This window comes from Festucalex cinctus, chromosome 11 (genome assembly GCF_051991245.1).
Source record: "Festucalex cinctus isolate MCC-2025b chromosome 11, RoL_Fcin_1.0, whole genome shotgun sequence".
Taxonomy (NCBI): Eukaryota; Metazoa; Chordata; class Actinopteri; order Syngnathiformes; family Syngnathidae; genus Festucalex; species Festucalex cinctus.
Window position 1 is genome coordinate 5,336,041 of NC_135421.1, and position 13,887 is coordinate 5,349,927.

A 13,887-nucleotide genomic window follows, 5' to 3' on the forward strand; every position below is an offset into this window, starting at 1 on the left:
CGGAACGTATACCGGGAAAGTGTTGCCGCGGTCCATTTGCATTTGTGTTATTCTTCGGAACAACATGATTACACTTGAGTTCTGTAATTTAGGGCTGGTCCATGAAAATCTGGGTATAAATGACGGTAATCGTTTTTCAGTTATATACCGTTATTTTACTGATGCGGCCCACTTGGTAATATATTTTCCTCCATGCGGGCCCTGAGCTAATATGAGTTTGACACCCCTGAGCTAGATCATCCATCGCACAGCTCTAAAAATATTCATCAATAAAACGTTCAAGATCCTCCACACTGGATAATATTTCAGATCTATCTTAGAAAAGAAAAACATCAAAGTTATCTAGTGGTTAAATTCGAGTATAATTAGAAATATAGCGCTAATTATATCTCAGCAGCAGGGCGCCGCCATGTTAGATTTTCCGAATCTCGCTACCGGTCCAGCGATAGTCACAGCATCTCGCGATAGTCACAGCATCTCAATGATCAGTCTATGTATTATGTCAGTATTATGTATTATCAGTCAGTAGTATAATGTCTTTTTCAATGTCAATCTGCAGATTTTTTTTTACGCTTTCTCTCTCTTTTTTTTTTCCCGAGTGTCATGGTTTTTCAGTTTCAGCTCTGGTTTTCAGTTTCACTTCTCTTTTTTTTTTTTCCCCCCAGTTTCAAATTACTGGCAGTGTTTTAACGTGGAGGGGCTGGCGCGGGGTTGGGGGCGGGTCTTTGACCACGAGAACGCCTTCCAGCTTTTCAGGAGAGGAGAGAGGCAATACCTGAATTCCCTGTACCAAGGCGAAGAGGTGCCGCGCCCCTTGCTCCTTTGTTGCGTCGGGAAACGGCGACGCCTCCACTCAGTTGCAGCTGTGAGTGGGGGCGCAGAGTGCCGGCTGCTGTTTATCATGGACACCCCCTCCAGACTCAAGTTCCTCTGTGACTCCGGCGCCCACAGAAGCGTGTTGCCTGCCTCGGCTGAAGATGCTGCCGGGGGCACTCACGGCCCGCACCTATCAGCGGCCAACGATGCACCGATCCGGACCTACGGCACTAAGACAGAATGTGTCTTTGGTGTGCCCTCCAGCCAATACTTCGGCCACCTCATCAACGAGGACGGCGCCACCCCGCTCCCGGCAAAAGTGGAAGCTGTTGCCGCTTTTCCTCGACCCCGGACGGCCCAGGGTCTTCGGGAGTTCCTCGGGATGGTGACTTTTTACCACAGGTTCATCCGCCTCTTCCGCTTCATCCTGGAGGGCCGTGAGTTCACGGTCTTCGTCGATCACATGCCGCTCGCCTTCTCCATGTCGAAGTTGTCCGAGCCGTGGTCCGCGCGGCAACAGCGACAGTTGTCGTTCATATCTGGATACACCACGGACATCCGACATATCGCTGGCAAGGACGACGTGGTCGCGGATTGTCTGTCCAGGGCAGCCGTCAACACGGTACAGCTGGGCCTCGACTTTTCCCGGATGGCGGCCGACCAGGCTTCCGACCGTGACACCCAGTCGCTTCGGGGCTCCGACACCGGGTTGCAAGTTAAACCGGCTCATGTTGACCTGGCCGGACCCTTGGACGTGCCCCGCGCCCCCGCCGCGGCCGCCCCCCTGGGCTGCGCCTTGTGGACCGTGTGGGGTCCCTTCCAGTTGTTCCTGCATCCCCGCCAGTTGGTGCGCGGGGCTGTTCTGGTGTTTCTGCGGTGTCCCTCCCGCCCTCGCTCCCTGGGTCCTGTACCCGCAGGGGTCGGGCAGTTTTGCCGCCCCGTCATCCGGAGTTTGATTGTGGGTGAATTCTGGGGGGGCTTGTGTAGTGATTAGAACATAATTCACCCACGGAACGTTGGGACGAAGGGGGAGTTTGTTGGGATGAAAGGATGAAAGGATAAAAGAACAAAATGTTGGTAGGTCTGTGAGCCTCGCGCAGAGTGAGTTGTTGTTGCTGTTAAAAGCTGAGAAGCTGATATCAATAAACCGCCGGTCTTTGGCTCCGGACTTCAACACTCTGCCTCCGACTCCCGTCACTGCTCGCTACACGTAACGTCTTTGCATTATGTTTACAACATCCGGGGAATGAAGCGTCTCTGCGCGCTACTTTGCTAGCTCTCTGTAAACACGGAAGTAGCTTGAATAGTGATGCTACTGAAATGTAAACAAAACAAGTAGAGCACGGCCCAGAACTCTTGCTATTGTTATGAAAACCATAAAGCCTCACTCGCAACCGATTCACAGCCACGCGATATCCGGTCCACAGCTTTACAAGCAATGTACCTAAGGATTCCCGGCGGATTTTGTATCGGTTGACAAGTCTGCTACGATACGGTCGTTTAGCTCCCCTTGACGAACGATGGTTCGGTTTTTTGTTCCACCCCTACTGAAAACGTGACTTGTCTGACGTCACTACCCCTGGCGAGAGGGCGGAGACGACCTCATCCCATAATGCTTCACGGACCAGTTGAGGATGGAAATAAATTATTTTTTTTTACCACTTTTATGGTCCATAATGTACACTTTTTTGTTGCGTTGTGTGCCTGTTGGTTAATAAAACTAGTAGTAAAAGTATCATCACTTTTGTTTTGAATGTGCAAACCATTCACGACCAGACCATGGCTGAATTCAGTGAGGTGATCAATGACTTCCGCCTCATCTTCGTAGTTAGCTGCAGTTGTTTGTGACTGTTACAACAGTGAGATAGTTTGCCTTCTTCATGAAAATGTGGAGTAATGCATTGAATCTCTGGACAGTAACTTTAATCAGACTACTTTGTAGAATAAAGTAACGCGTTAGACTACTAGTTACTTTGGAAAGCAAATTTTTTTGAGTAACGCGTTAGACTACTAGTTACTTTGGAAAGCAAATTTTTTTGAGTAACGCGTTACCGGCAACACTGGATGTTTGGAACTCTCTGTAAGAACTATGTTATGTCAGGAATCTTTAATCGCGTTACTGAAAAAACTTTTATGCTATATGATATTTGCTGATTTCAGGGACTATCTGTAATTACTGGGTTAACAGCCAATCAGAGACTTCCCTGTCAGTACTGGTACGCACATGTCTAGCCACAACCAATGAGATTGATTGACTGTCTATGAAAAGGTCTGAGAATTGTGTGTGTTTTGCCGGATTATTGCTCAACTGTTCCTGTGTACCGCTCTCTTAGCTTCTGCCTCTCAATGTAAATAAATAATATTTAATTAGTTTTTAATAGTTTTTATTTATTTAATAGTTAATTGGGTGCTCCAAATTGTCCTTAGGTGTGCTTGTGAGTGTGGATGGTTGTTTGTCTCTGTGTGCCCTGCGATTGGCTGGCAACCAATCCAGGGTGTACCCCGCCTGCCCAAAGCCAGCTGAGATAGGCTCCAGCGCCCCCCGTGACACTTGTGAGGAATAAGCGGTCAAGAAAATGGATGGATGGATGTTTAAATGATTAAAATGTGGATAAAACCTATAAGAATTTTTGTCTAAAATTAATACAACTGCCAGAAACAATCTGTTCTAATTCCAGGGAAGCTTGGCCACTTGCAAGCTGTTTTGCCACCGGACTGGTGAACGACCGGTTGGGATGCAGGACTGACATTCACCAGCCAAGCCTGGCAGCCAGAAGAAGAAGAAGAAGAACAACAACAACACTATTTTGATCACCCCGAGGGACATAAATAGGTGGACTCCACCTATTAAAATGTAAAACTTAAGAAACCTTTTCAAGAAAAAAACAAACAAGGGTTTCCACTGTCCAGTTGCCTCAACTTTTATAGATTACCATGTCTTCGATGACTGAGAATCTTCACAGACATATTGCTGTCTCGTGTGCATCTGTTCAAAGGAAGAGAACATTTATCTCAATTTTGATTTACTCAATGGTAAAATAGGGGTTCAGTTAGTTGCCTTTCATGTAGCAGGCCTGGGTTCACTTCCCGGTCAATGGCCCTGTGACTGATGGTGGATCAGTCCAGTCATACTCAACTTCATCAAATAATTTTTACAGCCAAAGAAAATCTTTTCAGAACTTTTGAATGTGTCAACTGCTTGGTAATATACATATCTAAACAACACATCTGCCTGTAACCAAGTTGGTGGCACAAAATGGTAATAAAAAATAATATAGTAATATATCTTTGCTATTAACTCTTTGACCGCCATAAACGTTTAAAGACGTTCAGTATAAACCTAGAATTGGCCGCCATTGACGTTAATTGACGTCTACTATGTTTTTTTTTGGAAACGGGTGGAGGAAAGCCTTGGGCAGCTGTGCTCCAAGTATCAAGCCGATCGGGTTACTATAATGAGTATTCCTGGCCACTAGATGGCTGTGATGAGTCTTTTGGACAAGATCGGGTAGGAGACAACAGTAGAAGAAGAGAGGCGGAGCTAGAGTGTTGAGGGGGAGAGAATGGCTAACTTGGCTAAGGGAGTCAAAAAGGCTACAGATGGCAATCAGCTCACGCTTGATCCTTATTTTCAAAGCTCAAAAGCATCGACCAGTGCTCAAGAGCACAGTGATGACGGAGTTAAGTCATAGTTGAAGCGGTGACGCGGCCGTTTCGACCACGTCCTAAGGCCCCACCGGCTAGCGATGCTAATAACGTCCTAAGGCCGCACCGGCTAGCGATGCTAACACCGGAGAAAAGTGGTGCACAACTGAGCACGTCTGCACAGATGACGTTTCATCGGACGTTGACGACTACTATGGGTCCGATGCAAGACAGTCTTGGACAGTCTTCCAAAGAACGTGAAGGTAAGCGCTAACATGCTAAGAGATTGCTAGTAAGATTACTTTACTAACTTTTCGGCGATCTGCTAGCAGCGTGTGTAAATGTGCTGATATACACTAGAACATCTATTACCTATACAAACGTGAATGTATATTTTATAGATCGTGCTCACAGCAACGTCCGACCGCTGGTTCTACGACAAAGAAAGGTAAAAAAAAACAAAAAAAAAAACGTTTTCAATACACCGCAACAAGCTCCCCCTCATAGGGCCCAAAGTGACCCTTCTCACAGTGAGCAGAACAAAGGTAAAAAAAAAAAAAAAAAAAAGATTCTCCACAGCTCTAATAAAATATTTGATGGTAAACGTCTTCTATAATTTACAGAATGTGCATCAACCAATACATCGAAGAAAAAAAGGTAAACATGCACACACACACACACACATTGCATCACAGTGCTCTAAAATAATATATGATATTGAAATGTATATTTGCAGATCCCAAAGATTCTGGCTGGCTTGAAGTTGATGAAGTTGGCTGGCAGCCAACCATCTTCCCCTTTGCTGCAAAACCAGGACCAAGGGATGCTGCAGCAGAGCTGAATTCCCACCTGCCAGCTGACATCCTGGAGCTCTTCATCGCGGATGAACTTCTCCAGCACATCGTTCATCATACCAACCTCTACGCAAATCAGTCCATGCAGAAGCAGACTGACAAAAACTGTTGCGCACGTGTAAATAGTTTGCAAAGAGTTTTCAAAATTGTTTGTTCGGATTGCTACTGTTGCATGTAAATAAACTGTTATTTTGCAATCAAAAAACATTTTTTATTGTTGGGTTAGTGTTTTATAGAAGTTTAGGTGTTTGTAGAATCACTCATGCAAAAAAAAAAAGTGCCAAATTCACTAGAGTGCATGAAATAACATCGTTTCACAAAAAGCGTGATTTCTCCGTATTTTGGAAGAAAATAGAGGATTTGGGTGAAACGAAGGTGTTTTCTATTGTTGATTACTAAGGTAGAAACAAACTTTTTTTTAGATGAAAGATGAGACTTCAATCTTTCATTTGGTAGTATCCGCGTTTCCATAGTCCTAACACAACATTTTCTGTGGAGCTTGAAAGATCGGTAAAATTCTGTAAATCAGCTGGCAGTATAGGGGTTACCTTTTCCGAAAATGGCTGGCAGTCAAAGAGTTAAGCTAGCTGACACGTAAGATACTGTATCTATTTTGATTTTTATCTTACTGTCAACTAACATCTATGCACATACACATAGAGACACAGAGTACTCCTTTGTGTTATCCAACTCACTTCCCACCCTCTACTCAGGAAAGCACCACACTTTTACATCTATGCTTGCCATTTGATTTGCAAGCCAAATTCATTCCTCTCCCAATCTGCTGTATTGGCCTCTTATAAACTGCACATGGAATCGACTCAAGTAACTGTTGGCAGACATCTGGAAATACTTTGCCTCTGTGCTGGAGGTCATTGTCTGGACCAATAGAGATCGTACCCCAACCTTCGCAATGTGACAAGCCTTCATATATCTTCCTGACCAAAGCTGTGTACTGTATGGAGAAACCCACAATCCTACATCCCATTTAGTCACATCAGCACAACCCAATTCTCCCTCTTTTGCTCCTTTTCCCTCCAGTGATGCATTTTTTTCCGTTTCCCTTTGCTCTTCCCCTCCTCTCCCTTACCACTTGATGAATAATAACCATTATCTGAGCTTTAAGTGTTTTTGTGGCTTTTTCCTCTGTCACGTCCTCTTGTGAGGTTAAAGTGTTGATGTTACCCACTGGCAATTTCAGGCCATCTCATTGAAGTCCAATCAGGGAAGAGTGTCATAAGAATGAAATTATTAATATCACAAAAAAAAGATGTTGATGTAACATTGATATTTCTTTTATAGAATGAACCCTTCCCCCCTCTTCCGACTCATCCTGCTCACTGAAAGTGAGGCAATGTCATATTTTAAGAGGCCGTAATTGCTCAGCTATTTATCCGCACACCCTTGGCTGCATGGCATCAGAGATTAGTGGATTGGATGGGAAATACTAATTTGGCTATAACAGCATGTGGGAAGTTTGGATTGTTGGTACCCACTCGACCAAAACGCTGACTTTGTGTGAAAAACGTGTCTGTTGTACACAACCTAAACATCTGTGTAAAAGGTCTATGAGTATGCGTCATTCACTGCATATATGCAATGTGACAGAAAAAGAGAGAGGGGCATATTCACTAAGAATGCGCTGCGTCCAGTAATAGCCCGAAATATTGCACCACAACTGCACCCGCAGTCTGCGCCCAGTTACCCACCTATTCACTGAAGATATTGCTCTAATCATATACCGGTGCAAACACGGCCACAAAACTCACAGCTTGGAGCAAATTTGCACCTGATTTACCACACATGGCAATGGATTTGCGCCAAGAACATGGTTGTCTCTCTCTCTCTCTCTCTCTCTCTCTCTCTCTCTCTCTCTCTCTCTCTCTCTCTCTCTCTCTCTCTCTCTGCGTGAACTGCCATGGATGTTGTGCTGCAAATGGCACGCACTGCTGTCATGATAGGATGCAGCAGGTTAATACATGCTTTCCACCAAAAACGTTATTTGCATCACGCAAACGCGGTGTGGCTATTTGCGCTGGCGTTAGTGAATTCGACGCTGCATATCAATGAGTCTCATTTGCATTGGGGTGGGCATATTTTGCGTCAAATGTATGCAAGTTACCTAATTTACATACGCGCAAATAACACTGGCGCACCGTGACGCAATCTGTTTGGCAGAACACTTAGTGACGGATTTCCCCATCTGTTTAGTGAATTAGGCGCTCCCAGATTGCTCCATTTTTGCCGGTTAGCGTGGTGCAAAGGTGGCGCAAACCTTTAGTGAATAGGCCCCAGAGTGATTAAAAGGTGTATGAGTCCTAGCTTTTTCCCCAGCTGTGGGTGTAAAAAGATTATTATTTTTTTCCAGGATTTAACAGCATGTGCCCAAGTTCTGTTTATACAGGATGACACTCCTCACATCAATTCATCAACATCTCAACAGACCTCTCCTAACTCTTGCTTGTGTGTGTTTCTTATTAGAGTGGCTGGCCACATCGCCTCCAGCACAGAATAAAATCCAGTGACTAGTGGAATTTTACAGTAGATGCATGAAAACTACTCTCTGAAGGTCAGCCAGGCCCTGCACAGGGTAATTGCTTGTGAAATGTTGCTTATCTATACATCTTGATGATTTCACCTTTTACAACTACCAAGAATGTTGTGCCCACCAGTGCCCAGGTGACACTTCTACCAGTCATGCATGGGCACCTTGTGTGGAGCACACACACGCAAGGACAAAAGGGCACAAGACCTGATGGGGGGTTGTGAGGGGAGAGAGAGGAAGAGAGAGGAAGAGAGAGAGAGAGAGAGAGAGAGAGAGAGAGAGAGAGAGAGAGAGAGAGAGAGAGAGAGAGAGAGAGAGAGAGAGCTTGATGATGATTAAGTTTCATGGCCCACACCTTGCTTCGGGAACATTTTTCTTTCATGTCAAAAAGTACAACCTGTCTTTCCAAGGGCACACATGTTGAAAAGAAATCACACGGACTTATAGCTGTGGCACATATTGGCAATTTCTAAGCCTGCACTATACCGCGTGTGACACATGCAGTAGGCTTAGTTATGTTCTGGTGATGCTTTTCTGCACCTGGCAGGGGATATCTTTAATCTGTACGCAATATATTTAAATCTCAAGACAATCAAGTCAAGTCATCTTTCTTAAGGCATTCTGGAGTGAAATGTGAGGTCCAGTGTTAGAACTTTTGAGCTAGTCACAGGCAGAGAGCATTGATATCTTTAAAGAGAGACTCAAGACCCACTTTATTCGTGTAGATTTTAATTGATAGACTTTTTTGTTTTATTCTTAATATTTATCCACGTCTTCTTATTTTGTTGCCATTTTACCTGTATAACATTCTATTTATTTTTAGATCACCTGTACTTAATTCATTTTTTTTTATTTTACTGTTATTTATTTTACTCTTCTATTTTTATTTATTATATTTTGCTGTAATTTGTTACATTTATTTATTATAGTGTTTCTAAATCTCACATCTTATAAAACAAAACAACTCTTGGAACATAAAAGGGTTCTCAGTGGAAATCCCTGTGTGAGATCTAGATGAAACCATTATAGGGTTCTTTGTAGAACCTCTCATACAGGGTTCTGGGTATAACCCGTAATGTTCTCGGTAGAACCCTTTGGTGGGTTCTAAGTGGAACCTTCATAAATGGTTCTAACAGGAACCAAAAAAAGGTTCTCATATGAGAACAAGCTGGGGAACCTAAAACGTTCTAACAAGCACTTTTACTTCTAAAGCCTGATTTATGCCTCCATGTCGCCAATCCTTGCACGCTGTAGATGGCGGGGCGCAGCTCGCTCGTGATTGGTCCATTCGATGGCGTACTCTGCTTTTTTTTTGCTTTTTTCTCTCTCAACCCCCGGCCCAAATAGTTTCCGTGAAGGCAACTGTTTGGCGGCGCAAATCGACTTCCTGCTCGGAGACCACAGCTGTGCATGTGGATATAACAAACAAAAAAACTGTTCGCTAAGTGCGTTGGTGTTGTGTTTTGGCGAGTTTACGGCCGACACCGGTGCAAATTGGCAATAAATAATTGCCACGGTGATGAGCCGACTCCCCTCGGCTTTGTTTCGTGTTTCTGAATTAAACGGAACTTCCTGAATTCGTCATAAAATGCAGAGGAATCTCCATTCTGTGGCATCCCGGCCGTAGTGACAGCCCGACTTGGAGAGTGTGACTACAGCAGACACCGATGTGTATTACGCACAATTTGGAAGGCGAACGCACGAGCGGAGCTCCGCCGTGACGTCTCCGCGTGAGCCTCAAGCAGAAGTATACTGAAGCCTTAAGGCCTCAGTATGCTTCTGCGAGAGGCTCGCGTGGAGGCGTAGCTCCACTCGTGCGTTTGCCTTCCGACTTGTGCGCAATACACATCTGTGTCTGCTGGAGTTTCACACCAAGTCCCGCTGTCGCTATGGCTGGGACGCCACAGAGTGGCGATTCCTCTGCATTTTATGACGGATTCAGGAAGTTCAATTTAATTCAGAAACACGAAACAAAGCCGGGGGGAGAGTAAGTTCATCACCGTGGCAATTAATTATTGCCAATTTGCACCGGTGTCGGTCGTAAACTCGCCAAAAAACAACAGCCATGCGCATAGCGAACACAGTTTTTTTGTTGTTGTTTTTTTTTAAGTTGTTGTTGTTTTCCGCCTCTCCTCCCAGGCACATATCCACATGCACAGCCGTGGTCTCCGAGCAGGAAGTCGATTTGCGCCGCCAGTTGGCTTCACGGAAACTATCTGGGCGGGGGGCGGGGAGAGAGAGAGAAAAAAAAAAGAAAAAAGCCATGGAACGGACCAATCAGAAGCGAGCTACGCCCCGCCATCTACGGCGTTCAAGGATTGGCGACGTTTGCACCGCAACCGGCCACGAGCGACGTGGCACTTAAAATTCATGAACGCCGTAGAATACATCATGTGATCTACGGCGGTCATCAACGCGAGAGCAAACGTGGAGTCATAAATTAGGCTTTAAGAGTGTGGTTCAGGAGGTTGAGGAGCACTTCAAATGAACCCCTGCTCAGGCGAAAGCCAGATTGCAGTTCTTCTCCATTGAAAAAATAAATAAATAAAAAATAAATTAATAAAAAAAAAAAAAAACTGTCCAGCACTGGCACACTCAGGTTCACTGCAGTTTGCGCCTCTCGGCTGATTTGTTTGTTTGTTTTAAATAAAACATGATTACAGTAGTAGTATATATATACATATATATATATATATATATATATATATATATATATATATATATATATATATATATATATATATATATATATTAGGGGTGTGAATTGCCTAGTACCTGACGATTCGATTCGTATCACGATTCACAGGTCACGATTCAATTCGATACCGATTAATCCCGATACGAATTTATAGGTCGATTGTTGCGATTTTTTTTCATTCAAATTTAGAAAATACTAATCAGTAAGCTTGTAGAGTGTAAGATTTATATGAAAATGTATTATTTATTTTTCTGAAATTTCAGTCTTATAGACGTTGTAATCTGTTTCATGTTTGAACAGCATTAAAATAAAATATTAAGGCTTAATGTTCTGTTCATATAACATTCTTCCATGCTCAAGGTGTGAAACCTAAAAAAAAAAAAAAAAAAAAAAAAAAATCGATTCTGCCGATTATTGAATCGATTCGAGAATCGCGCGATGTAGTATCGCGATATATAACCGAATCGATTTTTTTTAAACACCCCTAATATATATATATACATATATATATATATATATATATATATATATATATATATATATATATATATATATATATATATATATATATATATATAACTGTGATTGTGACTATGAGCTTGTATCTTCCTTCAGCGTGGTGTTTGGGACGAACATGCTTGTCCATGTGGACGTTTAGTGTTTGTGTGTTATGACACATTTGGGGTGGAAACGTCCATCCATCCATCCATCCATCCATCCATTTTCTTAACCGCTTACTCCTCACAAGGGTCGTGGGGGTGCTGGAGCCTACCCCAGCCGGCTTCGGGCAGTAGGCGGGGTACACCCTAAACTGGTTACCAGCCAATCGTAGGGGGTGGAAACAGAAAACAAAAAACAAGAGCCCGGCTTTGAGCAAAGCCCAAACTCCAGCTCCAGTATATATATATATATATATATATATATATATATATATATATGTATATATATATATATATATACACACAGTGGTATTCTCGCTGTAGAGGAAGAAAATAACGTGGGGAAAAAAGTATTCAGTGAAAAAGTTAATGGACAGCTTCCAACTTAACTGTTGGTGTGGCTCGTAGCGCAAATGGCCGCGCCGGTTTCACTTCTCGCTTCAGCATGAGCAGCCAGGTTATTCATTATGTCGTGCTGTATCAGTCTGTGAATCCACCTCAGAGTCTGACTGTGGTCTTTTTTGAAGCTTTGAGCCATGGTAGCGTTTTCATTTTATTTGCTTAACTCAAGAGCTATGGTTGTACACACGCGTTCTGTCCAGCTTGCCTCGGGCTAGCATCACGTTTACAGCGGTTGACTTCAATGACGTATGCGGGCTTCTTTCGCTGAGCACAGATCTATATAAATACTGGATTAGGCGTGCGCATGTTTGTGATGAGCGCAGGACTTCTATACTATATTTAAGTCTGTGGATGAGCGGCACTTGTCCTAACAGCTTTTGAGGGTCAAAACATGCATTGTCAACGTACTTGAACGCTTAAGGGAGATTTTTAGAAGTGCCTGAGCTCCGTACTGGTGCGTTCCAGCCCACTTAAAACACTGGTTCCTTGTGCAGTTTTTTAAACAAATTTTCAAGAACGTGCCTGCCGCACATAGCACGATGAATTTGAACCCAACTGAGAGTAAAATCTTGCACAAAAAAAACGACAGTTGGAAGAGGACGTGAGTGACAATCCGACGCGGTACGCGTTATCCCTGAATAAACTCAAATCACTTACTTATTGTACTTTTCCAGAAAATCACTTGATAAGCCGGATTTACATGGAGACTTCTCAGTCATCCATCCATCCATTTTCTGAACCGCTTGCTCCCCACAAGGGTCGCAGGGGTGCTGGAGCCTATCCCAGCTGGCTCCGGGCAGTAGGCGGGTTACACCCTGAACCGGTTGCCAGCCAATCACAGAGCACAAAGAGACGAACAACCATCCACACTCACAAGCACCTCGGGACAATTCAGAGCGCCCAATTAACCTGCCATGCAGTCTATGGAATGTGGGAGGACACCGGAGTACCCGGAGAAGACCCACACAGGCACAGGGACAACATGCAAACTCCACTCAGGAAATCCGGAGCCCGGACTCGATATTTCTTAGTCATTCCGACTGAAATTATTCCGAATGAAGATCTCTGGTCACCTGTTTACATGGGACATGATCCATTCCAATTTGCCGTTTACATGCTCCCGAGTTTAGATCAGATTAGCTCCGCGGCACACGCGTGACGCACAGACATTGATCACGAGATTAATCAAGATGCAATTAATTCATCATTCAGCACAGCAGTTGTGATAGTGTTAACACTTTTATTGAAGCAACATCTTCATAAAAACAAGTTCTGGACTAAAGCTTTAATTTTTATATAAATGAATGCATACAAGTGCTCTGGCTGTTTCTATTTTGAGTGTTTTATTGGTCGTTTTATCATTGCAGGATACTTGTGGCTCATGCAACTTCAGCAGTCAACCTTTTCCTGAAGGGAACACATGAAACCACAGAAATGTTCAGTCACTCCCCTAAGATAAGATACTCTATGTTTTTCGGTTTGGCATGGATTTGGGGTAGATTTCTGAGACGTTGTTTGATGAACAGCTGAGTGACTGAGTTTTCTCTCTTGAATCTGTGTTGAACCTGGGACATTTTAGTAATAGGCAATAATATGGATTAATTTTAATACTTGATACACAAAAATGTGCTAGTCATACTGTATTTGCGAGGAGGAAGAATAAATGACCACGCATTATTGTCCCTGTGGCTTGCATTAAGCTTAAAGAAAATAAAGGCAGCATCAAAGAATTAGACTTTAGACTATCTAAAGGGATTAAGAAAAGCCATTAAAATAAATATGTAAGCGAGAGTGCTAAAAGACAGCTAAAGGGGAAAAATTGGGGGTGGAGGGGGAAATTATTAAACAAAGGTAATCTGATCCATGAAGGTCCTAAAGTCAATGTCAGGGAGATTATTCACCTGCCTTCCACACAGATCTTAATATGTTAAAAAGACTGTTTTCATTCAGTCAGTGGTGTAGTGGTCCCTGGAGAAGTGGGTACACTCTAAATTTTACTTACTTTATTTTATTTTTTTTAAAATTTATTTATTTATTTTTGCTTGTAGAAAAACGCCCTGTTTTAGAAACGGTAACGTGAGGGAAAAGCCGTCATTTGTAATTACACGCAATAATAAAAATATCAGGAATTAATTAGGAGCACTTTGTCATGTAAATTGTATTTATTGTGAGGTAAACATGAATAATAGGTTCTCTACTATAAAATTAAACTACATCAAATAAATTAGTTGGGGCTATATTACTTTAAGTTATTGTATACATTATACA

General features: G+C 43.1%; 1 protein-coding gene across 1 annotated transcript; it reads left to right on the forward strand.

Moving 5' to 3' along the window:
* The first annotated feature begins 4,212 nt into the window (after nucleotides 1–4,212).
* On the forward strand, nucleotides 4,213–13,043 carry LOC144030938 (uncharacterized). The gene is made up of 6 exons (XM_077537604.1): nucleotides 4,213–4,724; nucleotides 4,863–4,909; nucleotides 4,956–5,006; nucleotides 5,085–5,118; nucleotides 5,198–5,433; nucleotides 12,987–13,043. The coding sequence occupies exons 1-6, from the start codon at nucleotides 4,598–4,600 to the stop codon at nucleotides 13,041–13,043; spliced, it is 552 nt and encodes a 183-aa protein (XP_077393730.1). The 5' UTR covers nucleotides 4,213–4,597.
* The last annotated feature ends 844 nt before the right edge of the window (nucleotides 13,044–13,887 follow it).

Bases quoted from the DNA above. Each gene is read 5' to 3' on its own strand.
- LOC144030938 (XM_077537604.1), top strand. From the start codon at position 4,598: ATGCTAACACCGGAGAAAAGTGGTGCACAACTGAGCACGTCTGCACAG. The intron at 5,007-5,084 runs GTAAAAAAAAAA...TATAATTTACAG, and splicing joins TCACAGTGAGCAGAACAAAG to AATGTGCATCAACCAATACA. The intron at 5,119-5,197 runs GTAAACATGCAC...GTATATTTGCAG, and splicing joins AATACATCGAAGAAAAAAAG to ATCCCAAAGATTCTGGCTGG.